A 27,062-nucleotide genomic window follows, 5' to 3' on the forward strand; every position below is an offset into this window, starting at 1 on the left:
CCAAGGTAATGTGAAGGGCTATAGCAATGCGAGCAAACTTGGTCCTATGTTATTGGACTTCTCTATGAATCCTCTACAATCTGATGTAAATCAACAAAACTGAAGCTAACAGAACTTCACACATAACTGAGCTAATAACTCTCATGTCCCTTGGGTACCATTTCCTTTTAAAAAAAAGATACTTTTCTTTTTAAGATGTTAGTTTGAATGTAGATCCAACTGGAATAACACTAGTGGAAAAATTTACTGATGGATAATTTCAGAATTCATATATTTTGAGAGATAAGTAACTCTCTCATTTAAAAGAACCTCAAATCAAGAAAAACAGAACCAGGAAATGTTTTTTTCTATGTTTACTGATTTTCCATATTAGTTCCCCAGTTCAGGCTTTCTTGATTTTAGTTCTTTTAATCTGATCTATAAGATTTAAGTATTTACTAATAGTCTGACACATGTTTTGTTACTTCATATTCAGAAAGTTTATAATATGCTTGTACTATGTAAGGTTGCTATTGCTATTTAATAGAATCGGTTTTATTTGACATGAAAATAAAATTAAATGCTCCTTAATCTTCTTAGACTATTGATACAATATCAAAACCACACTAGGATACACTTGAAATTATAGGTTAATTACAGACCTCTTACCTGAGCAGCCAGAAACACCTTTATTTGAACAACCTATTGCTGGCAACAATTATAGCTTTGTAGAAACAACACATGCTGTCTACTTTGAAATATTGCTAAGAGCAGGTATTGATAAATATGCTGAGCATTGCTAAATAGAATCGCACAACCCTGGGAGACAGTGTCAGTGTGTAGCATCAGGACTCTTTTAAGTTTTTCTCTTGGGAAATGTTGATGTAGTATTTTTCTCTAATTTTCTATCATCATTTTTATAAATAATCTTTGAATGATAGCATGAGACAAACCACAGGGAACAATTAGGAAAATAGAGTTAGAATATTACAAATCAGTCCTAACATATTAAAAATGACTATAAAAGACTGAAAATCTCCACAGCTGCATTTGACTTATTCTCTGAGTCTCTTCCTAGTAACTGACGAATAGCAGGCAGATCTGGGGAAGAGAATCAACCAGGACTGTGATAAATGGAAAACTGAATCTGGCCCCCTTAATCCCCTTGCTGTCCTGGATTCTTTAGAGGGACAGAGCACAAATCAAAGAATTAAAGTGAAAAGGCTTCGGGACACAGTTTTTAGGTTACATTATCTTCTTACTTAACATTAATTTGGGATGTAAATAATGGTATGCCTCTGTCAGAGAATCATTTTTAATCAGGCAGCTTAGCTTTCCTTTGACAGATGGGTATTTATCAGAAATGTGACAAAATGACCGAGATTTATTTATTTTTATATGTGAGTGCTTTCCGTTAATGAATGTAAGAACATTGTCTATGTACAAAGTGTACAATGCCGGCAGAGGCCAGAAGAGGGAGCCAGATCCCCTAAAACTAGAATTAAATGGTTGTGAGCTGCCACGTGGGTGCTGGGAACAGAACCCAGGCCGTCTGCAAGAGCAGTAAGTGCTGTTAACTGCGGAGACACCTCTCCAAGCCCTGAAGAATATTTTTTAAATAGGAAGTGTTTGTTATGATGTTGAAGCTATACAGATTTTGTTTAAAGGTAGCTAAATAAATGCATCTGTAATTTTCTGAACCATCTTTAACCTGTCTTCCAGGAGCACATGATTCGAGACGATGCCAAGGGTCTGACGCCAAGACAGTGTGCAATAATGGAAGTGGTCCTGGCCACCATAAAGGTGAGATGGTGTTCCTGGGTATCTGCTGAGGGACCTCCTCTCTCCTCCGTGAGGTCCCCACTGTACAACTGCCCCAGCTGATCAGGACGTAGCCAAATAGATGCGTTCCAGACATTTGCCAGTGCCAGCTCATTCATATGTCTTACTTCATCCATAACACATTTTTATTTCGTATTTCTTGCTCTGAATCTCTCCAGAAAATGTGAATGAAGTTAATATCATCACATATGTTCTCAAAGAAAGATATGTAACCGCCCCCTCCCCCCCCCCCCCGCCCCAGTGGAGTTAAACAGATGGTTCAGGAGGATTTAAGGTTAGCATAATTTATACTGGATTTCTGTGGTTGTGGAAATAATTTTTAAAACACCAACCTCCTACTCTCTCTTAGTAATACAATGAAATTTCACTGAAATCCCAGAAGTCTCGTACTCCAACATTAATCCCACATAGCAAAGACTGACAAGAAGTATTATAGCGACAGTTAAATGTGTATGGGTCTTTATGTAACTTAAAAGTGCTGTGTGTGTGTGTGTGTGTAGTATGTATATGTGTGTGAATGTGTTATACATATATGTGTGTAGTCTAGGTATTTGGAATATATGTTCCATATGTTGTGTGTAAGAGAGTCTGTGAGAGGTAAGAATGAGAGAGACATATGTAATGCAGTGTGTATGTGGGGGGACAAGGGTGTATGTATGTACGTGGGGTATAGGGCGTGTGTGTGTGTGCATGTGCATGTATGTCTGTGGTGTGTATGGGGGGATAAGGGTGTATGTATGTACGTGGGGTATGGGGTGTGTGTGGTGCGCGTGTGTGTCTGTGGTATGTGTGTGTGTCTCTGTCTCTGTGTGTGTACACGCACATGTGTGTCTGTGGTATCTCTGTGTGTGTGTCTGTGTGTGTCTGTGTGCATGTGCGTGTGTGTCTGTGGTATGTGTATATGTGTATGTGTGTGTGCCTGTGATCTGTGTGTGTGCATGTGTGTCTGTGTGCATGTGCGTGTGTGTCTATGGTGTGTGTGTGTGTATGTCTGTGGTGTGTGTGTCTCTGTGTATGTGTATGTGTCTCTCTTTGTGTGTGTGTATGTGTGTGTGTGTTTATTAAAGGGTTAGAAAATAAACTGGCTTCCTACACCTTGTCTCCTGATTCCACTCCTTGCTGAAAGCGACAGCCACCATCTTGCATATCTAGTAAATGAAGTCCTCTTGGCTGCTATGACCCTCCCACCTCATTGCCTGCGTCCTGTGTCACCTCCACCTCACCTGGTATTAGAAACCGATATGGTCGGTGACAACAACAACAAAAATACAGGAAAATTTCAAAGCTAACTTTTTTAAAGTCTCTGAGTATTTGAGGAAGAATTCTCTTGGCTTTAAATGTTTTTTTTAATCAGTACTAAAAGGAACGAAATACACTAAAACGTATTCTGAAAAGAAAAATAAAATTTTAGGATTTGAGTGCAGCCCTTCTTGGATTTTACTAGAACAATTCATGCTTTGGAGTGAAAACAATGGAATGTGTCCTGTGGAGGTACAGTGTGTCAATCAATGTATTGATCAATCTGATTCCTGTCTCTAATGCCATCATCTTCTAATTATTCTGTCTGGAACTACATGCCTACCACCTGCATATTGAATTCTCCTTCAAACTGTATGATAACCTCAGTCCTCACATGAATCCCTTCTATGTACATCTCAGTGTCTCAGATATTTTAGCATCTGTGATCTGTGTAAATCTTTAATTCAGTCTCATCCACACAGCACTTGCGGGTTCTTGGGAACAAAACCCCTACCTGTTGCCCATGATCCTGTTAGCTGCTTCCAAGCATCACTCTCCAGGACTGGAGTCTAACTCTGGCCCTTCAGAGCCTGTGGCTTCCAGTGTCCCTCATCCCTAATTCCTGTGATGTCAATTCTTTATCTAGGAATCACCCCATTAGGACCACTGTGCCTACTGGGAGATTCTCCTGACTTAGTGGTCACCTATCTGCTTAGATTTTTACCTGAATTCTGTCATCAGTTTTCCCAAGGACTAAAGCTTCCACAATTGTCTGGAGGCCAGTCAGAGGACTTGATAACACAACTGAGCCTCAGGAGAAAGGGTGTTCTTAAAGCAAAGCCGCAGGTTCCACAGGCTGACCCCCAAAGGCTGACAAAGGGATGACACTTCCTTCTTCCTTGGGTCAATTAAGTCCAATAAGCTGAGAGTGGGAAAGGAAGGTGGGGAAAGTGCTGTGAAGTTTGTAACAGACAGCACTGGTGTTGGCATTTGTCAAATCTTTCTCGTGTGTATATGTGCATTGCCTCATCTGATTCGCATAAATGCCCTGCATGTTAAACCAAACAAATTCCCATTTCCTTTTTCCTCAGACCTAGGCAACACCATTATTTGTATTCAAGATGTAGCAAGAGAACTGAGCATGGGTCTTGAATGACAGAGCAAGCCTTGGAATTCCATCCCGCACTCTTCTCCATTATCCACTTTCAGTGACAACTTCTCAGCATCATTCTTTTTATCATGGCACAGTGTTCAGATTTTACATACCCGACATTATTAAGAATTCAGCTGCTTGTGCAAAGAATAAAATAACCTGCCTGAGTCTGCAGCATTGCAATTCAAAAGTCATTTCCTGAGAGCTCACTGTACATAGAGAGGAGAGCAAATGAAGAAGTAAACAGAGACCAGGGGTCTTGTAATTAGGAACGGAAATAGCAACAATTGAGAAATAGAGTGCTTGGTCAAAGTCCAGAGGGGGCGGGGTGGACACAGAAAGGGTAGTGAGTGAGTTTTCTGTATATGCCTGTGATACTTTCCCAGGGGAGGATACCAGAGGATTTGGGGACAGAAGAGAGATGGAACCGAGAGAAAGCAGTTCTCAGGTTTGAGAGAAAAGGGCTGAGTGCTGATGGGAGGGATGTAGCATCAGCCTGCATCCCTCAGATGGTCTGGATTAAGGATGCTGGCCAAGCATCACATACAAAGCAAAAGTGGCCACTGGGTTGAGGCCAGAGCACCCAGACTTAAACACCAAAGTCAAGAATCTCAGCCTCAGTTTGTCAGGAAAGGTGAGTGAGATCGGCCATTCTGATCTGATCCATACAAGAGGAATCAAGATGTATAGAAAGTATTTTTAGAGCATGTATCAGTGGTGTCTTTTTAAAGGCCTCTGCAGATTTAAAGAGGGCAAAACTCATACATAAGTCTGCATAGTGAGTTGTCTGTGTGAGTTTGCCAAATGTATGTTACAGTTTAAAGTAAAATTCTGGAATGTGGGAATTGGCAGCCAAAATAGTGCATGGAACCAAAAAGGAAACCCTCCTTTGCAGACTTGTGGGGGAAGCATTTGCCAGTTCCCATCCATCAGTTAAAAACAGACTGTGAGTGACCAACAGCGAAGGGGCCAAGGGTTACAGAATTTCAATGGTATTGTAATAGAATGGTTTGCCCAGCATCCCAACAATATTTTTTCCTGATTTTATATTTAGCATTATGATCTTCTTGCCGTAAAACACAGCTAGGACGGAAGGGCTTTGTCTTCTGCAGTTTCAGAAAAAAAGGGGCAGAGGGAGGAATCTCCAGTTGTGTTTAAGATAATGCACATGGTACATCAACACTACTCTTTCCAAGCCCTGGCCAGACAGGGTAGACACGCCCACCCTGATATTAAGGAAGCCAGAGCTATAATGAGTCTGAGATGGAAGACTTTGTCGGAGGATGACTATGGAGATGCATACAAATAAAATCCTGGGACTGAGAAGGAAACCTGGCCACTGGCAAGTAGAAAACGGGATAGTGGGAGATCCACATGTAACAGTCTCACTCACTGATGCCTGAAGGCTCAACCGGAGGCTAGATGTGTTCTCACAAAGGCGCCACGGCACATACAGAACTCTTCATAAACGTTAGCTCTCACATCTCCTGAGGGGTGGCCTTATGGCGGAAAGTACACTCTTTCCATCATGAAAGCCAGGGTCCCGTGCATTCTACGGTGTTTTCCATCCTTTCTTCTTGGTGCCTCCCATGTCCTCGGTGGCGCTCACTAATAAGTCTGGTTCTTTCCCCTGGCAGCGGTTCGGGTTCTTAGGGTCTAGGCCACTGGCCTTCTGATTTACTATTCATCATCACAGCGCCTCCTCCCTGCACCAGCACAAACAGTGGGGTTCGTTAACTCCCCCAGAGTTAATGCCCCTTGGGAAGCAGTGCTGTTTCTACCCTAATGGAATGTCTAGTCTAGGTTAAAAGACGACAGAGGTATATTGAAAACTAAATACAGATGAGTGTTACCTTACAACAGTGTGAGAGCTGGGGCAAGTGGTCCAATGACCAATTGACGAGCAGAGACAGAAAGGGGTGAGGGGGCCTGGGGAGGTGGCTAAGAGCACGTCTCTCTTCCAGAAGTTCTGAGTTTGGATTCCAGCACCCACACTGGGTGACTTCTAAACATTTATAATTCTAGTTTGAAGGGCTCCAATGCCCCTTCGTGTCGACACAGACAGACACACTGATATGTGAGCAGATAAACTCCTCTATGAAAGAGAAAGGAAATAGTCAAGATTTAGACAGTCTCCTCAGGCAGGAGAGGTCGGGAGTTTGGAGTGAGCTGCCATGGTCTGGAAGGCTGTATGAGACATCACTGTGTTGATTGGAAACTTTATATGGGGGATGTTCACATAATTCACATCATTTACAACATGGCCATATACAGGAAGAAAAGAATTCACCATAGAAAGGCACAAAGCAGGAGTATAGGGTCCAGACTAGACTATTTATCTGGAGGACTGGGCTAGAGTTTACTGGGTGTTGCTGCATACTGAAGCAGTGTAAACTGGCATTGACATTTACATTTCCAGGTTGAAAGTCCAGCCATCTTGTGTCCTTGGTGTATTTATAAAAGAAGACCCATTGGTGACCTGAAAATATGCCTGCCTGGAAGTATCTTTTCAGCATAGCATCATTTGGAAATGTGCAAAACATACTGCAAAGTTCATGATCAAGTCAAGTCAGTGACAGCTAGTCATAGCTTAGGGCCATCATCAGGACAGGAGTAGAGTGGGAAAATATGGAAGACTGATGTGAGTGACACACACAACAAAGGGAGAAGCAGTGGGACTTGCGCTGAGATTGGGGACAAGGAGAAGCATCCTAGGCTAACCCGGAGGTTTATGATGCTTATGCCACTTCATCCAGCAAACACACACATATCCTTCCAGAATATACCATAATTTTACCGCCACCCTTGAGCTCTGGCTCAGCTTTAAGGATGTATTTAACAAGTGTGCTTTCTTCCTTTGTTTTCCCAAGTGCACAGAAGGGCACCAGCCAACACAGGGCCAGGCACAGACAGCACCCAACCTTGCTGACATCCGTGGCCGTTGTGAACAGCCAATCTTCTCACAGACCCCCAACAGAGAATTCAAATTTTCTTTTGCTGAAAAGATATAAGGAAGATATAGCTTGCCCTGGCTTCTTTTAATTCCCTTTCCCAATTTATACCAATGTAAACAGAGGTCCTTCGGAGGCCGAAGCCGAGGGCTTTGGGTTGTGTGGGTGGTCAGAGAATAGTAAACAACTGACCCTCTGCCTTTTGTTCCATAATCGATGGAAAAGAATCTACTGCCGCATGCATGGGGGTAACTTCCAGAAAGCTTCAAAGCCCTGCATTTTCACATTTTCTTCCAACATATAATTCCCCTGTAGCGTGTAATTTCCTTCTGGCGTGTAATTCACTGTAATGAAAGGAGAACTGAACTGTGCTGAGCCATGGACGCTGGCATTTGTTTAAGACTTAAGGCTTTAACTCACATGGGCGTTCTTCAAGCCTCAGCCAAATAAACATCCCATTCTCTCATTCCTTCAGGACTGGCAAAGCCTCAGGACTATGTGTGTTGGGGTCCATGCTACAGTGGTGGCCTCTTCTTCCAAATTTCTTTCTCTAGGGTGCTGTCACCCGGCTCCAACTTGAGTGAAAGGCTTACATAAAGCATGTCTTGGGAGTCTGTATTTCCATAAACACAGAAACCATTTCCTTCACTGGCGGAGAAGCCACTGGCTGTGCCGTTTGTCTGGCTGGCTGTTTCTATTTCCTGCGTCTTACGGCTTATTTTCTTCCTGACAGCGTTACCCTCTATCCAAGACTCCACCCCCTGCAACATCCCCTACCACAAACTACTCTCTGAAAACAGAGCCATCATGTCTGCCCCCAACCAATCTGCTCTCTAAATATCCTGCCTGCTGGGCCCTTTACAGAATTTCTAATGAGACTCTGTGGCCAAAAAGCAGATGTCAGCTAAGCATCGTTACTGAAGACCCCAGGGAGACCCTGGCTTCACTCATGAACAAACCCAGAGCTTATTTCTATATTCCTTTCAGGATTAGCTCCCCGACTTCCTCTAGATCTACAAAGTAACCCTTAGCAGAAAAGCACGTCTTCCTCTAGAGTCATCATAAAGGGTTCAAGGATGAACACATAGTTTATGTCTCCATATGCTAATGTGTCTTCTCTTCCTCCATGGGTGCCTCCAGCCCTTTAAAAAAAAATAATCTCTTAATAGTGTCAAGTCTGGTCACGTTATTCTTTCTCAGTTTCCCCAAATTCTATTCTATAGGGCATTTATAGCCACAGAACTATTCACAGAAGGTCTTTGTTGTAGACGTTCTATGGCCAAATCGTTTTTGGAGAGCAGGGCTATTAAGAGAGGGTTAAACAGAGGTCGTTACCAAACCTCAAGCCCTTGATTGTATTGATGAGGTTCCTGCGTCCCTGGGCCTGTGGCCTCTCTTTACTTTTCTAGGACTTCCACAGCCCTGAGGCAATGTGTTTATTCTAGGGAGTAGGATTTAAAACTTAGGCTAGAAAAAGAATGCCAGACAGTATTTATAATGGTGTCAGGGAGAAGCACAGTGTAAGAACCATCGGGTCTCTCAGTTTCTGTAGACAACGCTGAGACCCCCGGGCTTCCTGCTGGTGGTGTAGTATGATTGACCAGTGTCTAGTTCACTGCAGTGGACTATCTAGTGGCTGCTGAAGTCAAAGCTAACAGGCCTGGGATGACAGTGTGGCTCAGTGGGTAGAGTGCTTACCCAGCACACATGGAGGCCTGGGTTTTATCTCCAGCTCCAGCAAAGCTCAGTGTGGTGTGGCACGCCTGTGACCGCAGCACTCTGCCCAGCACACATAGGGGCCTGGGCTCCATCTTCAGCAAAGCTCGGTGTGGTGTGGCACACCTGTGACAGCAGCACTCTGCCCAGCACACATGGGGGCCTGGGCTCCATCTTCAGCAAAGCTCGGTGTAGTGTGGCACACCTGTGACCGTAGCACTCTGCCTGGCACATGTGGAGGCCTGGGTTCCATCTCCAGGTGTAGTGTGGCACACCTGTGACCGTAGCACTCTGCCTGGCACATGTGGAGGCCTGGGTTCCATCTCCAGGTGTAGTGTGGCACACCTGTGACCGTAGTACTCTGCCTGGCACACACGGAGGCTTGGGTTCCATCTCCAGGTGTGGTGTGGCACACCTGTGACCGCAGCACTCTGCCTGGCACACGTGGAGGCTTGGGTTCCATCTCCAGGTGTGGTGTGGCACACCTGTGACCGTAGTACTCTGCCTGGCACACACGGAGGCTTGGGTTCCATCTCCAGGTGTAATGTGGCACACCTGTGACTGTAGCACTCTGCCCGGCACACGTGGAGGCCTGGGTTCCATCTCCAGGTGTGGTGTGGCACACCTGTGACCGCAGCACTCTGCCTGGCACACGTGGAGGCCTGGGTTCCATCTCCAGGTGTGGTGTGGCACACCTGTGACCGCAGCACTCTGCCCGGCACACGTGGAGGCCTGGGTTCCATCTCCAGGTGTGGTGTGGCACACCTGTGACCGCAGCACTCTGCCTGGCACACATGGAGGCCTGGGTTCCATCTCCAGGTGTGGTGTGGCACACCTGTGACCGCAACACTCTGCCTGGCACATGTGGAGGCCTGGGTTCCATCTCCAGGTGTAGTGTGGCACACCTGTGACCGCAGCACTCTGCCTGGCACACATGGAGGCCTGGGTTCCATCTCCAGGTGTGGTGTGGCACACCTGTGACCGTAGCACTCTGCCTGGCACACGTGGAGGCCTGGGTTCCATCTCCAGGTGTGGTGTGGCACACCTGTGACCGCAGCACTCTGCCTGGCACACGTGGAGGCCTGGGTTCCATCTCCAGGTGTGGTGTGGCACACCTGTGACCGCAGCACTCTGCCTGGCACACGTGGAGGCCTGGGTTCCATCTCCAGGTGTGGTGTGGCACACCTGTGACCGCAGCACTCTGGAGTTGGAGGCAGAAGGATAAGAAGTTCAGGTTGTCCTCAGCCATGTACTGAGTTCAAGCACATCCTGAACTACAATGAGACTTTGTCGCAAACAGACACTAACAGTCCTAAGAAACAGATGTCATCCCTTCAGAATTTCTCTCAGAGGCTTTTACTGGCTCCTTCCACAGTAGAATCATTTGCTCTCCTCTACTGTGTATATTAGAAAACAACTTTTTTGAAGCACAAAGGCAATTTTATTACAGTTTAAGAGAAAAACACCACAGCAAGCAAGCTAAAAATCTCAGCAATTTCTCAGACAGAGGTGGGTAAAGAAAAGGAAGAGAAAAGCTTTGCCATTTCAGTTTACTTGGCATAAAGGTCAGCCACATGGCAGACAGGTAGCCACATGATGGGGAGAAGAACTTAAGAAAAAGAGTTGGAAAAAACCCAAAGTACCAGAGAAAACATACTTAGGATCTGGCCAGCATCCAAAAGAAAGAAACAGAAAAGAAGAAGAAAAAAAAAAAGGAAGTTAGGATTTTCTGAATTAAGACTCAGACAGATCCAACAGAACCTAATGGCAGCTCTCTATCAGCTTTACAGAGAGCATGAACTTGGTGGGGGGCACTTATCTCACTAAAGAGAGCATTACTCTTCCCACCTCTTTAGTATGACTTACAGAAAATTAGTCTTCCTATGACATGGTCCCTGGGCCAAGTTATTGACCAGCCCAACTTAACTGACTCTTAAGAGAGCAGACATGCTGTTGACTCCACATAGAAGGAAAAGGCTATCTCTTAATGGTCCCTCAATTATATTCGAACAATTTTTATAGCAGTAATGTACTGTTGGTTACCTGTTTTACACACTGGTTATTCCCCCCCTCCCATTAAATTATGATCTGTTTCAGAAAAAAACATAGTACCTGTATTATATTGTATTCTTGGAATGTAATGAAAAATCCAGTTTATGTTATAGGTTTAGTGAATATTTCCTAAGAGATGGAGGAAAAGAATAGGCAAGAAGACAGATAGCACCACCGAGGCTGTCCAGACCCACAGTCCATGGTCCTTGCTGCACAAGTAACATAGTAAGAACTGTGGTTGGCCTCAGAAAAGCAGTCAACTGAGTGACAATTTACAGTTGTTTCTAGAATACAGCATAATGATGCAGTTATAAAAAAAAACATGTCGAAAATATCATTTATCTCATTATTTAGTGTACGAACAAGTAAAATGTTGCAACTCGGTCACGGTTTCAAGACTAAAATTCATAGAAGCAATAGGAAAGCTAAACTAATAAATCGATTGAACAAATAAAGGCAAAAAGGGTCTGGGTACAGAGCAGCGATCTCCTGTGCTCAGGCAAAAGTCGTTTGTTGGCATTTCCATTCACAAAAGTATTTATATAATTAGTCATTTCTCACAATCATATTTTTAAAAATAGCTCAAAAGCAATTGAAGGGTTATATCACCTGATGGGTATTGCAGACAGAATGTCCACTGAATTTTTTTTAAACTCGATTTTCGTGACACACGGTAAGATATCATTTTGTCATCTTTGGTGACTCCTTCTCTTATGATAATCTTCTGGCACTTGTGCATAGACTTAATCAGACTGGAGCTGGCATGAGAAACACTGACTAGAGAGTATCTGCCTCCCCAGAGCTTCCTCCTGTTCTTGGCTCTGGCCATCTTTTCAGGTGGCTGTTTGGTCCATCCATCCTAGAAACAGGCCTCCAGAGGGTTCTGCCCCAAAGTCATACAGAGGCAAAACCAAGATGAGCCTTCATCCCTCAGTCTCTCGCCCTCGAATGTTTTATTGTGCTTTTTGAAGAAACAATCATATAGTTTTACCCATTGCTATTCAAAATAATTTCAAGCTCCCATTCTCCAACAAATACCAACTATGTGCAAAATTTTTCAACATAAGGTCAAAGCGCATAGGAAGGGGCTAGAACAATAGCTCCGTAGTTAAGAACCCATCGTCAAGTATTGTTAATGTTGGAACACATTACAGAAACTGAAATTTTTGACAGCTATAGATTCTAAAGAACCATAGCTACCAAAGAGGGCTTAATTTCCAAATCTAGCATTGTCAGTATAGAAAGAGATGGAGAGAGAGTCGTTCATCTAAATTCAGTGGAATATTATGAACATCTTGTATAAACAAAAAATGTCTATAATTCATCACCTATCACAGCACAACATGAAGAATGCTATTGTTAACATTGATGGTCAATGAGAGTAAATCTACTTAATGTCTGTAAAAAACTTAGATGGTTTGAATTTGTTAGGTGACAAGAGCATAGAAAAATAAACTGGATGTTTCAGGTCTTCATGGGGCGCTGTGTTTCTCCAGGTTGGACCATAACTGCACAGTGTCACGATATGGAGATGGACAGGGTGGGGCAAAGGATGCCTGGTCTAGAATTTGAAGAAAAAAAAGGCATCTGTAAAATATGTTAACAGGGCCTACCTTCTTTGTAAAGTATTGGAAACTTTCATTATTCTTTGGAGACAGAAATGAATAATCGGGTTGATCATGTTTATTGAAGCCTGCCACTCGGGAAAGCTTCTAACCAGTGTGCCTTCAAGATCTCCTTTATATAATTGACATTTTAAATGAAGACCATTTAGGCCTCTGGAGATCTGTCTTGAACCTCAGTTAGCTGATGATGACTAAGCACCGGACAAATGGTCCACGCTTTCTAAGTGGTTACCTGGCAACTTACCTAATGGAATTTTTCTAAGCTCCACTGGTAGAGTGATAGATTCCCCCAATGTTTCCTCCTAAATCCTTTGCTCATATAAACTTTCCTTTCCTCCTTTTTAGCATTATTTCCATGCAGGAGGAAATGGCCTGAAGAAGAATTTTCTGGAGAAAAGCCCAGACCTTCATTCCCTGAGATATGCTCTCAGCCTCTACACGCAAACTACTGACGCTTTGATCAAGAAGTTCATAGAGACGCAGGCCTCCCAGAGTAAGTAGCTCTTGGCCTGAGAGCAAGGCACGCAGATCACCAAATTCAAAGTCAACCTCACAGTTATGGAAATAGCATTTAGAACATGAAACATGGTTAGAAATAGAGGGTCTGAGTTAACAGAGAACACCACTGCTCCTTACAAATGAAAAGAAGAGTAAGTTGATGGCTTAGACAAAAGGGAGTGTTTTCACAGCTGTGATGTTCGGTCTATATGCTCACCCAAGAGTCCCATGAAGACAAGGCTCAGGGTCCCCTCAGAGGCGGCTGGTCCATAGCATTTTCCATCCTAGTTTGCTTTCTCCCTGACCAAGTGCTTCATGGGATGTCGTCCCAGAGGGACCCCCTCAGGACCATGTGCAGTGGTGGTGGTGTTTGACTTCCCTGGACTCCTTCCCACTCTTGAACGTTTGCCTCAGGTTCTGTTTCTGGGAGAACTCAAACCCAGGTTCATTTGCTTAAAAATGGGAAGCCAGATTCCATTTTCCAGGTCCAGATCTAGATTCTATGCTCTCAACCCCTGGACATCTCCTTGCTGGAAACTGACAAATGACTACAGAGAGGGCTGTCTCACCAGTGTGCCTTCCACGGAAGCAACTAACCAAAGCCAACTTTTCTTCTTTTCCTTTCTTTTTATGAGATGTATTTCTCATGGCTTTCTCCTCTATATTCTCTGGCTCTGTTAGATAAACTGTAATATTATATTGAAGAGAAAAGTCAATTACTTTTAATCATTTCTTTGGGCTATGTTCAAGTTGGAAGACATGCTTCCTTTAAAAAGATTATTTGAATTAACTTTTTCATAAATTGGTTTATCTCGTTCACTTTTCTCTTTCTTCTTCTTCTTTTTTTTCTTGCCCTTTTCTCTCTCCTATTTTATCCTATTTCCCTCCTCTCCTGTTCTCTATATGGAGCACACTTTAAGAATCATCAGTGTTGAAAAGGAAAAAGTAAGAAAAGAGAGATTCCGATGTTTTTTCTATATGTCTCATTAGAAATTTATGAGACAGAGTTCAAATAAAATCTACCACCTTAAAACAACACTTTCTCCCCTTTATATCCCAAATGCTAGAAAATAAGCCCTAAATCCAAAACAGCTATAGAAGAATCCTAAGGTCTTATTGGAAACTGAGCTCAGTTGATCAGTAGTTAACACCCCAACAATGCCTGCAACACCAAGGCACTATTCTACTCTGTAGTCATAAGACAAATACAGACTGGCTCTCACCTCTAACCCAGTCCACACATGAGCAGCATCCTGTAGGGACTGTGACGTCATGTATCAGTTGATCTAGCACAGTGGGTTTTGCATGCAGAGGAGATTATCTCACAAAGCAGTCAGTGTCTGGAAAGCTTTGTTTGTCCAACCTCTGCTAGGCAGAGCTCAGGGATGCTGCAGTCATCTTACTAGACATGAAGTACACACAAATGGCATCAAAACCAAATACGTCTCTGTGCTAGTGGTTTTCTTGTTGAGATCAAACACCTGACAAGAAGCAATGTAACGGGAAGAGGGGTCATTCATATAATCACGGTGGTGGGGAAGGCATAGCGGGCCACAGGAGCGAGAGGTGCCTAGTCACGGTCCGTTCCTTATTATGCAACACAGAGCAGACAGAAAGTGGATCGGGGCTATCAGACCTTAGACACACCTCCAGTGACCCACTTTTTCCAGTTAGAACCCATCCCAAGGTTTCCCCTCCCCCACCTTATCTGGGAACCAAGTATTAAAACAAATGAGATCTGGGACCGCAGCATGGGAGCTGGAAGCCCTGCTTACTGAGATAGGGGGAGAAATCAGTCAGCTGGGACATGAGGAAGCAGGAGGAGGGGTCTTAAATGTAGGATGTACCAAGCAAACAAACATTTGCACTTGAAGTTTTAAAGTCCCCACACAGTGGCCATGTTGACAGTAATCCTTTTAATTTGGCTCACTAGGCATAACGCCAAATGCATAAACACTGCAGTCAGTTTGGAGGGAAATTAGTAGAAATCGTTTTGATCTTTGGTGCAATTGTGATAGTTTCTTCATCCAGGAATTGGTTTGAGTTGGGTAATTGGCTTGTGGGGAAAAAAAGGCTCTTTCTGTCACTGTCACTCCTCAGGGGGTGTGGCTTACAGTTTTAAAAGCAAGCCCAAAATGCATTTCTTGCATCTTGATTACAATATTCATCGGGGGGGGGAGGGGGGAGTGCTTTTCCTAACAGCTATTTCATTAATCCATGGGCTCCTTGAATATTTCATGGTGCCACAGACAGTGAAAAATGTCTAAGACCTGGACATATTAAGTGGAGTTTATTCAGTGGGTAACACAGCCTGGATGGAGGCACGGATGATTCATTGCAGAGCCGTCCTGAGCTGTGCTGGTTCCTTATCTGAGTTTTTATTATGGCATGAAAAACGTGATCACAGAAGCTTTTCACAGAAAGGGGATATTTCATGTCTAAGTTTCAATTGTCTCATAAAGGAAAATAATCTCTTCCAGTTAATGACTATGTGAATTAAAATCTATGAGCGGAAGTGTTTTTATTCCAGGAACTTTTTTTTTTGCCTCTTTTGAATAAAATCTTTGAGTTTTCTGCTTAGTGAAATGTCTGAAAACATAGATAATTTCCATCATTTTACCGACTCTGTATTCAGCAGAAGTGGAGTCTAATGTACTTTAGTTTGAAACGGAAAATAGCTTTATGCTCCCATCTTAGATGCGAAAGTTGATTTCAATATACCCATTAGATTGTACTATAGTTGTATAGAGTCTGGTCATTTACAGTTACATCATTTTTATAATTTTAGTGTAAATTGTGTTATCTGTGACAATATACAACATCAAATGTGGAAAGTTTGAGAGACAAACCGGTTACCTAAGCACATTCTTATCCTTAGCAGTAAAGTTTGGAAGCCTCTCAACTCTGCCTTCTGGAATCACGTCACCTAGAGGATCCACTAGTTACTTTTAGTTATGTTCCTCAAGACATGAAAGATGTGCCTAGGGTAGTAAGGAAGCCATCCTTGCATGGCTTGTGAAAAGGATTTCCTGCCTTTGTTTGGTTTCAATTGCTTTTGTTTCATTTTGTTTTGTTTCTTACCAGAAGGACCTAGCATTAAAAATGCTTTGTTCATTAAACAAAAGGAACTAGCATTTAAATAAAGAAATGAGCTTTGAGTCCCAAGGGCTACAGTGAACCTTCATCTGAAGGTCAGTTCTGGCAGAAAGCTTGGAATGTCTTCAGTGTGTGGGGAAGCAACACTAAAGTGCATGGCCATTTCTAACTTTATGATGTTTTGGGTTGTTTTGTTTTGCTTTGTTTTGTTGTTTTCATTTTGCAGCCTGGTCGCAGCCTCCCTCCCTCCTCTTCTCCCAATCCCACCATTATACCCCTCCCCCATGACACCCCTCCCCCATGACACCCCTCCCCCATGACACCCCTCCCCCATGACACCCCTCCCCCATGACACCCCTCCCCCATGACACCCCTCCCCCATGACACCCCTCCCCCATGACACCCCTCCCCCATGACACCCCTCCCCCATTCCCTTGTCTTCTTAACCTCAGAGGAGAGGCACTCATGCAAGCCAATCTACCATGGTACACCAAGCTGCAGCAAGACTAGGCAAGTCCTTTCCCACTGAGACCAGACAAGGCAGCCCAGCTATGTGAAAAGGCTCCAAAAGCAGGCAACAGAGCCAGAGGCAGCCCCTGCACTAACTGTTGGGCCAGTCGTTGGTTGGCCGGTCCCTCAAACTCTATCCCACCTTTGTCCCTGCACTTCTTGTCAGCAGGCCAGATTTCGAGTGGTAGGTTTGATGGGTGGGTTGGTCTCCCCCTCCCTCCACTGAAAGTCTTGCCTGGCGACAAGAGGTGGCCTCTTTAAGCTCTATATCCCCGGCTGGTAGAAGTCTCCGCTAGGGTGACCCCCATAGACTCCTGGAAGACTCCCCGATCCCTGAGACACCCCACAATAATTTCCATTCTTTCTCCCAGCCTTCTCCTCTTGCCAACCCTGATCTTCCCCCACGTTCCCTTCCCCATCCCTCTCCCACCCAGTGTCCTCCCTCCCTCTACTTCAGATGTCCATTTTATTTTCCCTTCTGTGTAAGACTCAAGCGTCCTCCCTTGAGTCCTCCTTAATACTTAGCTTCTTTGGGTCTGTGGGTTGTAGCACGGCTCTCCTGCACTTTATGGCTGGTCTCCACTTATATCACTATAAGTGAGTACATAGCACCTGTGTCTTTCTGGGTCCTGGTTTTCCTTACTCAGGATATTTTCGAGCTCCATCCTTTTGCCTGTGAGTTTCATAATGTCCTTGTTTTTAATAGCTGAGAAGTATTTCGTTATACAAATGTACTACATTTTCTTTCTCCATTTTTCAGTTGGGGGACATCTAGATTGTTTCCAGTTTCTGGCTATTATGAATAAAGCTGCTATAAAGATAGTTGGGCAAGTGTCTTTGTGGTATGGTGGAGCATCTTTCGAGTATCAGCCCAAGAGTGGTATAGCTGAGTCTTGAGGTCAAAATATTTCCAATTTTCTAAAAAAGTACCAGATTGATTTCCACAGTAGTTGTACAAGTTTATACTCCCACTAGCAATGGAGGTGTATTTCCCTTGCTCCACATCCTCACCGGCATGTGCTAACTCTTTGAGTTTTTGATCCCAGCCAAGTGTAAGATGGAATCTCAAAGTCATTTTGATTTGTATTTCCTGATGACTAAGGATGTTGAACATTTCCTTAAGTGTTTCTTGGCCATTAGAAATTTCTCTGTTGAGAATTCTCTGTTTAGCTCTGTACCTCATTTTTAAATTGTGTTATTTGGCTTGTTGCTGTTTAATTTCTTGAGTTCTTTGTATATTTTTTATATTAGCCCTTTGTCAGATGTAGGATTGGTGAAGATCTTTTCCCATTTTATAAGCTGTCCTTTTGGTCATATTGATGGTGTTCTTTGCCCTACAGAAGCTTTTTAGTTTCTTGAGGCCCCATTTATTAATTGTTGATTTTAGAGCCTGAGCTGTTGGTGTTCTTTCAGGAAGTTGTTTCCTGTACCAATGTGCTCAAGGCTATTCTACCACCCCCCCCCCCTGCCCACTTTCTCTTCTATTAGAGTAGTGTATGCAGTTTTATGTGGAGGTCTTTGATTTATTTGAACTTGAGTTTTGTGCAGGGTAATAGATATGGATCCATTTACATTCTTCTGTGTGTCTACACCCAGTTAGACCAGCACCATTTGTTGAAGATGCTTTCTTTTTTTCCATTGTATGGTTTTGGTTTCTTTGTCAAAAAAAATCAAGTATCTGTAGGTGTGTAGACTTATTTCTGGGTCTTTGATTCAATTCCGTTGAGCAACCTGTCTGTTTTTCTGCCAATACCATGCAGTTTTTATTACTGTTGCTCTGTAGTACAGCTTGCAATCAGAGATGGTGATACCTCCAGAAGTTCTTTTACTGCACAGGATTGTCATTATGGTTTTAAAAAGTAGTGTTTCATTTTTTTACTGTATAAGCCCTTGGATATACCCAGAGCTCTGACTGTTCCCAATCAGTCTAGCATGTCTTGTCTCCAGAGACCATTTAAGTGGCTCAACTTTTCTCTAGAGGCACAAGGAGAGAAATGAGGAGAATGTGTAAAGCTTGCCCTCGTGAATGTCATAGTTTGATGACATTCCTTTTACAAAGCCCAAGGGGCGTCTTCAGTCGGATGAAGAGCTGAACATAGCTTTAATAGGAAGTATGCTGTGACAGGCTCGCAGCAGGATGAGCCCTTGTTAAGAGTAGGCATGGCATGCCAGGTAAGGTTACAGGGAGACTGGACACACATCTATTGTCATCCTACAAGCTAGCTGCATAAGTGCCAGTCTTTTGTCATTCCCCATGTAGGAAACCATAACACAGTTGCTAGCTGTGTCTTCTCACAAGGACTCTGTTCGTTCCCTCTTGGAGTCTAAGTATTTGGTACAATGCCATCTAAAAGTCACAAAATATTGGGCCAAGTGAGGGTTTTTCATTTAAACATAAATATTTTCAGTTGTGTGAGGTAATGAGGTCCTAATATTTGAATTTATGCAGTTATAAGTTCTATAGTAGCCCTCATATTTGAATTTATCTGATCACAATCTTCATTGAAAGCTGGTACTCATGGTCTTGTACTAGAAAACTATAGAATACAGAGAGACAGACAGACAGACAGACAGACAGACAGACAGACACAGACAGACGGACACAGACAGACAGAGCTAGAGAAAGAGGGAGAAATGGTTAGGGGTAAAAAGCTTGGAATTGCACAATTGATACTATTTATTACTTATCTTACAAGGGAGGAGATAGTGAGTGCCACTGGAGAGGTAGATGGAGTTAGGTAAAATTAGATTATTGATTTTTATCAAACTCTTAAAACCATGTTTTATTCAATCTGCCATATAAAACTCAAAAACAACTAGGAAAAAATGATTTGCTACCTGTTTGGCTCAGGCCCTAGTAAGAGAGGAACTTGCCATCTCATTTCAGACATTTTTAAAAGTACAGTCCACCATGCGCAGGGTGGTTTCCTTTTGCCCCTCTCAGGCCTCCCTTCTCCTCCCATGCGCTCCACTGTGGATGTGTCTGTGTGTTCCCTGTATGCTTGGGCCATGAACAACCTCTCAGGAGTTCACGAGAAGGCAGCTCAAGACCCATGAAAGTGGAGTTCCATTGTTAAATTCTGTGTTTTGCCACAAATACCTCAAAGTTAAATTTTTTAATAACACTACACACCTACATTAATTCTGTGTTTCTCTGATTTTCTTTTTTCATTTTTTTTTTTCTGAATACAAGGCAGATCACCTTCCCCAGTGTTGGTGGCATTGGAACTTCTGACAGCTCACCTTGGTTTTCTCTGTCTCTCAAGTGTAAGGTTGACCTAAGTGACAGTGAACCCTGCACTTCTTTTTAGAACAAACACAAACATCTGCCTTGAGGGGGTAACATCGAATTATTATCACCCCATTTGTATTTTATTGCAGTTTGCAAGTACCTCGGTTCTTTTCCCTCTCTCGATCAATACTCAGAAAAACTGTAAAGTCAGGCAGAGGACTTTGAGTTCCTGGTGTGTGTGTCACACTTCAGTTGCTTCTGTGAGCTCTTGTGAGGCAGTCATTCCACCCAAGAGAAATGCACAGCATTGTCTCCATCAGTAGGAGCAAACATCCAGCAAACAGAAGCTGTGCTAGACAGGCAGGTACTTAGAGACCCTGCCAGAGCTGAGGGGCTCTCCAGTGGTGGGACCAGAGGAGGGGAGATGAAGGAAGACCTGAGATTGGCAAGAGTTACTGAATGAATACCCATTGTGTATGAATTTATTTTCAAAGATCCTAAAATAAATGTGCCAATTGAGCGATAAATTATGATACATATTTTCTGCCTCTTTATGATTTTATGAACCTTCAAATTATCTCATAATGGCCAGGTATTTTCTTTCTGAAGCATAATTTTCATTTAAGAAAGAAATACAATGAACACACTTTGCTCTGCAAAGTAAATTACGCTTTAATCGATTGCTTGCCAAGGTGTAATTAATTCCAAGTGATAGATTTTTGAAGTCTTTTGGGACCCAAGGTTTTAATCAGCAGGCTGAAATAAGCACCAGGGTTAAATTTTCTTGTTTAGTTCAGAGGGTCTCAGAATTGCTCTGTGGATAGGCTCCTTGCCTGGAGCACAGGTCACACACAATATTTCTACAAATACAGCCACCGACCATGTAGTTCATAACTTACAAAACTCATTCAATGAAAAATTTACCAGTCATTATATAGTACTGTGACTAACAGTTTAAAAAAAAAAGACAAGGCTCGGGGATCTAGCTCAGCTGGCAGTGTGCTTACATAGCAGTGAATGCTGTAACACTATCACTTGGGAGGTGAAGGCAAGAGGACCAGAAGTTCAAGGTCATCTTTGACTACATAGCAAGTTTAAGGATACCCTGGAATACAAGAGAGAACTTGTCAGAGAAAGAGAGAGCCTTGGGGAGAGAGTTGGTGAAGAAAATAAATAGGATGAGGAGGAAGACGAGGGGGAAGGGAATGGAGGGGAAGGGAGGGGAGCAGAACTCTCTGGATTGATATTAAGGCAACAATGTGTACTGTCTAAGGGTAACTATGAGAACTCTAGCACCATTGTTATTGCTATTCCTGTTCTAGATCTAAGTAACAGATGCTGTATTCAGAAGAGGGGAGGCTATTGTGGGCAGGAGAGGCAGGAGGCTTCAGAATAAAGAAAGAGTTGGGTGCACAGCATACAGCAAGCTTCTGGCTTCTGAGAGAAAGAGAGAGAGACAGACAGAGACAGACAGAGAGACAGAGAGACAGACACAGAGAGGAGAGAGAGTGGAGAGAAGAGAAGAGAAGGAGAAGAGAGACACAGACAGACAGACAGACAGACAGACAGACAGACAGAGAAACAGAGATGAAGAGACTGAGGGAGACTAACTCACAGCTGTCCTGAGTTCTTCAGTGGACTCAGGGAGCCATGAAAAAAATGCCACAAGCTGGTAGCTGAAACAAGTCTATTCTCACAGGTCTGGAAAGTGGGTGGTCAGTGGTCAGCAACAGCTAGTTCTGTTCTGCTGAGGGAGGTCCTCCTGGCTTGCACATAGCCTCGTCCCCACTGTGATGGAGTTAAGAGAGAAGCGAGTCCTGAAGCAATAACATTCAGTAGGCAGAGTCTGTGGAATGCCATGGGGTGAGGCAAGCTCTGAAAACACCCACAGTGAGGGATGACTCAGAGGAGGAGCCATGGTGTAAAGGAAAGGAGTGGACTGGCCCAGAAAAGAGCTGAGCACCAAGTCAGGATAAATACCCATTCCACGTCAGCCTATTTAGGTGGCAGGGTGAAGGGATAAGCAAGCATTACAGTCACTGTGTCCACTGTGCATCATGCCTATGATACCCTGCTTAGTCCACTAGACACCCCATAAGGAACATGAGGCCTTTCCAATGAGGAAACGTGTCTTCAGTGATATTGTGTGACTTACAATAGCCTTTGTATACAAGATGAGAAATCTTTGGTAGACTTCCTCTTCCTACATGGACACCAGACCTATCAGATCCAGGCTCCACCACACTGATTTCTTTAAACTTACTACTCCTTTAAAATCCCCACTCCAAACACACATGTTAGGACTGGAGCATTCAGGTAGAAATTTGGAGCTAGAGATGGGGGTCAATTTATAACTCAATTTATAACAAAGAACGGTATTGTGGATTTAGGGCCGAGGGGATTTCATTTCTTATTGTTGAGAGAAGTCTCAAACAGAAGCCCAGGCTAGTGTAGAGCTCACTATGTTATGTATCCCAGGCTGACCTCAAGTCCATGGCAATCCTCCTGAGAGTGCAGGTGTCTCCTGGGCATACCAGCTTCCTTCCCTTCGAATGCATACATACTCGGTAGTTGTATTGCTACGACCCCTAGCCCACACTCTGATTTCACTTTATATCCAGTTGGTGTAGGGTGCAGTTTGGGGTCCCTGTGTTTTCTTCCTATGTATCTTTCGACTGCTGAGAAAAAGGACTCAGCTCTTCTATTGTCTCTACTTCTAGACCTGTTCATTTTTGCTTTGTGTGTTTAGATGTTTTAATGTTGGCTACTCACATGTTTATTTATGATTACTACATACTCCTTCAGGACCGACCCTTAGACAGTTGTACAGTGTCCTTCTTTCTCTCTTGTTTTTAGTCTGTTGTGTCTGAGATAAACATGGGAGCTCCTGGTGGCTTTTGACTGCCATATGCATAGACTGTGCTTCTGTCCCTCACTTTGCTTAATGCATGTACTTAGAGATGGGGTGAGTGTCATGGGCGTAACCTGAGCCATTCTCTTTTAGTTGGGGGATACAGTCTATTTACACTTGAGAACGCTGCTGAGAAAAAGCCTTTTATCTGTTTGTTCATTGTCTTGATTCTCGGTCCTTCTTGCTCTTGTTTGCCTTGATCTATTGAGGGGTGGTAGCAATTATTCCCTCCCCCATGGTTCCCAGAATTATGACCCATGAGACTCAAAGTATTTTATAAATACCTTGGCCATATAGCTAGGCTCTTTTCTCACTAGCTCATAACTTAAAATAACCCATTTATACTAATCTACATTCTGCCATGTATTTGTTTGCCATGTGTCTATCCTCCTCACATCTTGCCAAGTGAATCTCCCCTTTCCTGGTTTAATCCCAGGATCCTTTCCCCTGCCGAATGTCCCACCTCCTATTTCCTGCCTCAGCTATAGGCTATTAGCTTTTTATTGACAGGTGATGCTTCCATACAGACACAAGATAGTCTCTCAGCATGGCTCATTCTGTGCCTTCCTGTTGCACTGAATTGATTCCTTTCTCAAGTATATATCCACTGTCATTTTTCTCCTTTGGAGTTCAGAAGCCCAAGGAAATTACAGATTAAAAATCTCCCACTTACAAAGAACAGTTTAACATTGCAATTGTAGTCTAGATTTATTAGCCCCCATTGTTTTTGTCCTGTTAATTTACATATGTTTATTTTATTTTAGGGTTTCCAAACTCATAATAAACTTGTTTTAAATTGGTGGTTCCTCTTGCAGGGATAACAAGACTTGCCAAGCCAACGTCATCCTGGGCTTGTATTGAATAAGAGGGGCAGGGGACTCATCATGATTCCTCTCTCAGTCACAAGTGATATCAATAAATCATGGAGATAAGTCAGGGACTCAGCCCAACTGAGGAGGACTTGCAGAGGAAAAAATGGGACAGAATTCTCTAGCTGCTCAGTGATGTCACTGACGTGCTTACTAATTCAGTTCCCATTCATTAAATCATCACACCAAGATAAATTCTTCACAGAAGAATGACTAGACACTATCTAAATAATTTTTCTCCCTTATACCAGTTATTTACTGCTCATTTAGATTTCATGAAAATATTCACTGGGATTCCAATTTGGACCTCAATTTCAGTTGGTTGGTTGTTTTTTAATGTCTCACTTTGTGGCTTGTGCTAGCCTTGAGGTTGAGACCCTTCTGCCTGTCTCCCAAGCGCTGACAGTAGTACAATCATGTGACACTAAACACAGATAGCTTGCAACTATGATACCTTGTGGGTTTTATGCGAGTACTTTTTAAGGTTCAAAAGCCACTGAAACAGCACATGAGACTAAAGTTTCCTCTTGGCTCAGAATCTACAGAGGAACAGAATACCACCTTCTTTCCCCATTCTCAAAAAGAACCACCAGCCAATTTATTATAAGATGATTTGCTCAAAACAGCTAGTATAAAAGACACTATGGGTAAAGTATAGATCATGGAATATTTTAAAGGTTATATCATTTTTATACCTTCCACACTGTAATAGTAATTTCTCAATTAACTATTTGGAGACTGGCCCTAATGCCTCTGTATACCTCCATACGCCACACACACTCTCTCTCTCTCTTCAGTGTTTACTCATTTGTAAGTATTTCATGTAGTGAGGGAAGTTCTTCATCCCAAAATAAGCAAGCACTCCCCTCTAAGCAATCCAACTGGGATTGAGGGAGAAAGAGTGATGATTATACAATAAAGTCACTCCCATCAGGCTCCCCATCCCACCCTCTGATACCTAACCCATCACTTTTGTTTTGTTTTGTTTTTTTGTTTTCCAGGGAGGGTTTCTCTTTGTAGCCTTGGCTGTCCCTGACTCAATTTGTAGCCCAGACTGGCCTCAAACCCAGAGAGATCCACCTGCCTCTGCCTCCCCAAGTGCTTGGATTAAACCCAAACACCACCATGCCCAGCTATTACAGCTTTTCAATGTATCTTTGAAATATAATTCCATAATTTCCCCTTTCCCTTTCCTCCCTCTAACATTTCCCTTTATCTCCCTGACCCCTTCTCAAATTCATGCCCTCTTTTCTTTGTTATTGTTGCATATATGTGTGAATATATAAATATGTAAGTATAACCTGCTGAAATCATTTAGTGTTTATATGTATACATATATGTACATATTACACATATATGTAATTAATATATACAAATACACATGTACACATATATGTATATGTGTGTGTGTGTGTGTATATATATTCACACACATGAATATATTTCAGGGTTGACCTCTTGGTATTGGGCAGCCATTTAGAAGAACAACTAATCTCCCTCTCTCAGAAGTCATTAGTTTTCTGTAGTTCTTGTCTATGAGTTGGACCACTTGAAACTTCCCCCTTCCATGATGTCATGTCTATTGTTGTTTTCTTTGTTCAGGTCTGGTTTAGGCTGACATATTATTGAGATATCATTGGTGTTGCTTCCTTATCATTTCTAGAAGGCACAAATTTGCAGACTCTTGTGTCCTTTGGCTTTTAACAATCTTTCTACCCTTCTTCTGTGATATTTCCTGAGCTTTAGGGGTAGGAGTTTTGATGTCAATATATCCACTGTGTCTTGTCACACCTTATATTTTGACTAGTTGTGTTTTTCTATAATGGTCTCTGTCTCCTGCAAAGAGAAGCTTCTTTGATGAGGAGTAAGGGTTGCACTTACCTGTAGGTATAAGATATTTAGAATGCAACTCAGAATTATGTGACATGGCAAGCATCTTTTTACTTCTGTTACATAAAAAGCAGACCTTCTTGGGGACAATATTGCCATATTCAATAATAAAATATCTCAATGAGTCAAGTCGTCAGTCAGTGCATTAATGAATAATTGAGTATCCTTTTTTTAAGGGGGAAAAGATGATTCATTGTTTATTTTATCATTCATGAGAGAATAAAACTGACCTTGGCACCCAGGATGGTGACTCACACTAATTCCAGAAGGATAGGGGTTTGTGCTAGTGTGAATCTGGCACTCAGAGGTAGACACTGAACTAGCCTGCCAGTGAGAGCTGAGGGACCTCTCTCCACATCAGGTGTTATCGCAGTGGTCTACACATATGATGGGCATGGTGAGGTTCTGTGTTTCTGTAAAATTCTGTCCCACCCTGCTTCTCTTGTTGTACATTCAATAGCATTATCTTCTCAAGTCAAAAGAAATATTAATACATGTTAAATTTGGTTACTCTATCAAGTAAATTGAACTTTTTTCAGTAAATGTGCACTACTATTAAGTGTTGGTGCTAACGGTTTTCACTGTGGTCTGTAAGTAATTTAACTCCACACCTCTGTTTTTTCTCACATGTAAAAACAGGGTGATGACAGAACCCCCAAGTGTGGTTGATGAGAAGATTAAACAAATTAATATTTAAAGTTCTTCAATAAAAATGTCTAGTATATAACAAATACTATATAACTTGATTCTTAATCATGGTATTATTTATACAGTTGCTCAGATTATGTCAAGCACTTGTGTTTTGACTGTTATTTTTATTGTGGAAACTTCACAGAAACACAGTTTCCAGTACTCAGGCTAAGAGTAGATTTTCTAATACAGTTGTTTATAATATCTTCCCCAGAAGTAATCCCACATTCTTGACCAGTTTTCATTTATGGCATTATCAGGCTTATTTGGGAAGATTCAATTTTCCAATAGCATAGCCTTGATTTCTATTTTTAAAAAAAAATGGGGCAAAGTAATTAAAAGGTAATTTCTATTTCTTTTATTAATTACTCCATCTCTTGTAGTTGACCAAACTATTTACACAGTATATTTACTCCAAGCATAACAGGAATGAAGTCTGAGATGACTTTGCAGTCCTTGATATGAGATGTGACCTCAGCAGTAGTGGGGAACGGTCTACTGGGCAGTTGACTTGAGTGCTTTAGCTTAGTGAATTGGTAGTTGTGCTCAAACACTGTTATAACGGAGCCCAGCTGGAACGAACAGCTTCTAGCTCTTACAGAGAAAGAGTTTAGTGTCTCCCCATCAGCATGATGTTAGCTGTTGGCATTTTATAAACAGATGTATACATGGAGGCATATTTCTACTTACTTTCTTCAGCATTTTTATCATGAAAGCGTGTTGAATTTCTATCCAATGCCTTTTATTTACAGTTGCTGAGACGCCAGCAAGGTTCTTGGTTTTTTATCATGTAGGTGTATTATTATTTT

General features: G+C 42.6%; 1 protein-coding gene across 1 annotated transcript in view; it reads left to right on the forward strand.

The window, feature by feature from the left end:
* Positions 1-27,062, forward strand: part of UNC13C (unc-13 homolog C) — a 435,075-nt gene that overhangs the window by 385,468 nt on the left and 22,545 nt on the right. Inside the window, exons 29-30 of the mRNA XM_084752876.1 lie at positions 1,702-1,782; positions 12,903-13,050. Of these exons, the coding sequence (XP_084609002.1) occupies positions 1,702-1,782; positions 12,903-13,050 (229 nt within the window). The remainder of the gene's footprint in view (positions 1-1,701; positions 1,783-12,902; positions 13,051-27,062) is intronic.

Source organism: Acomys minous, assembly GCF_964271855.1.
Source record: "Acomys minous genome assembly, chromosome: 13".
Taxonomy (NCBI): domain Eukaryota; kingdom Metazoa; phylum Chordata; class Mammalia; order Rodentia; family Muridae; genus Acomys; species Acomys minous.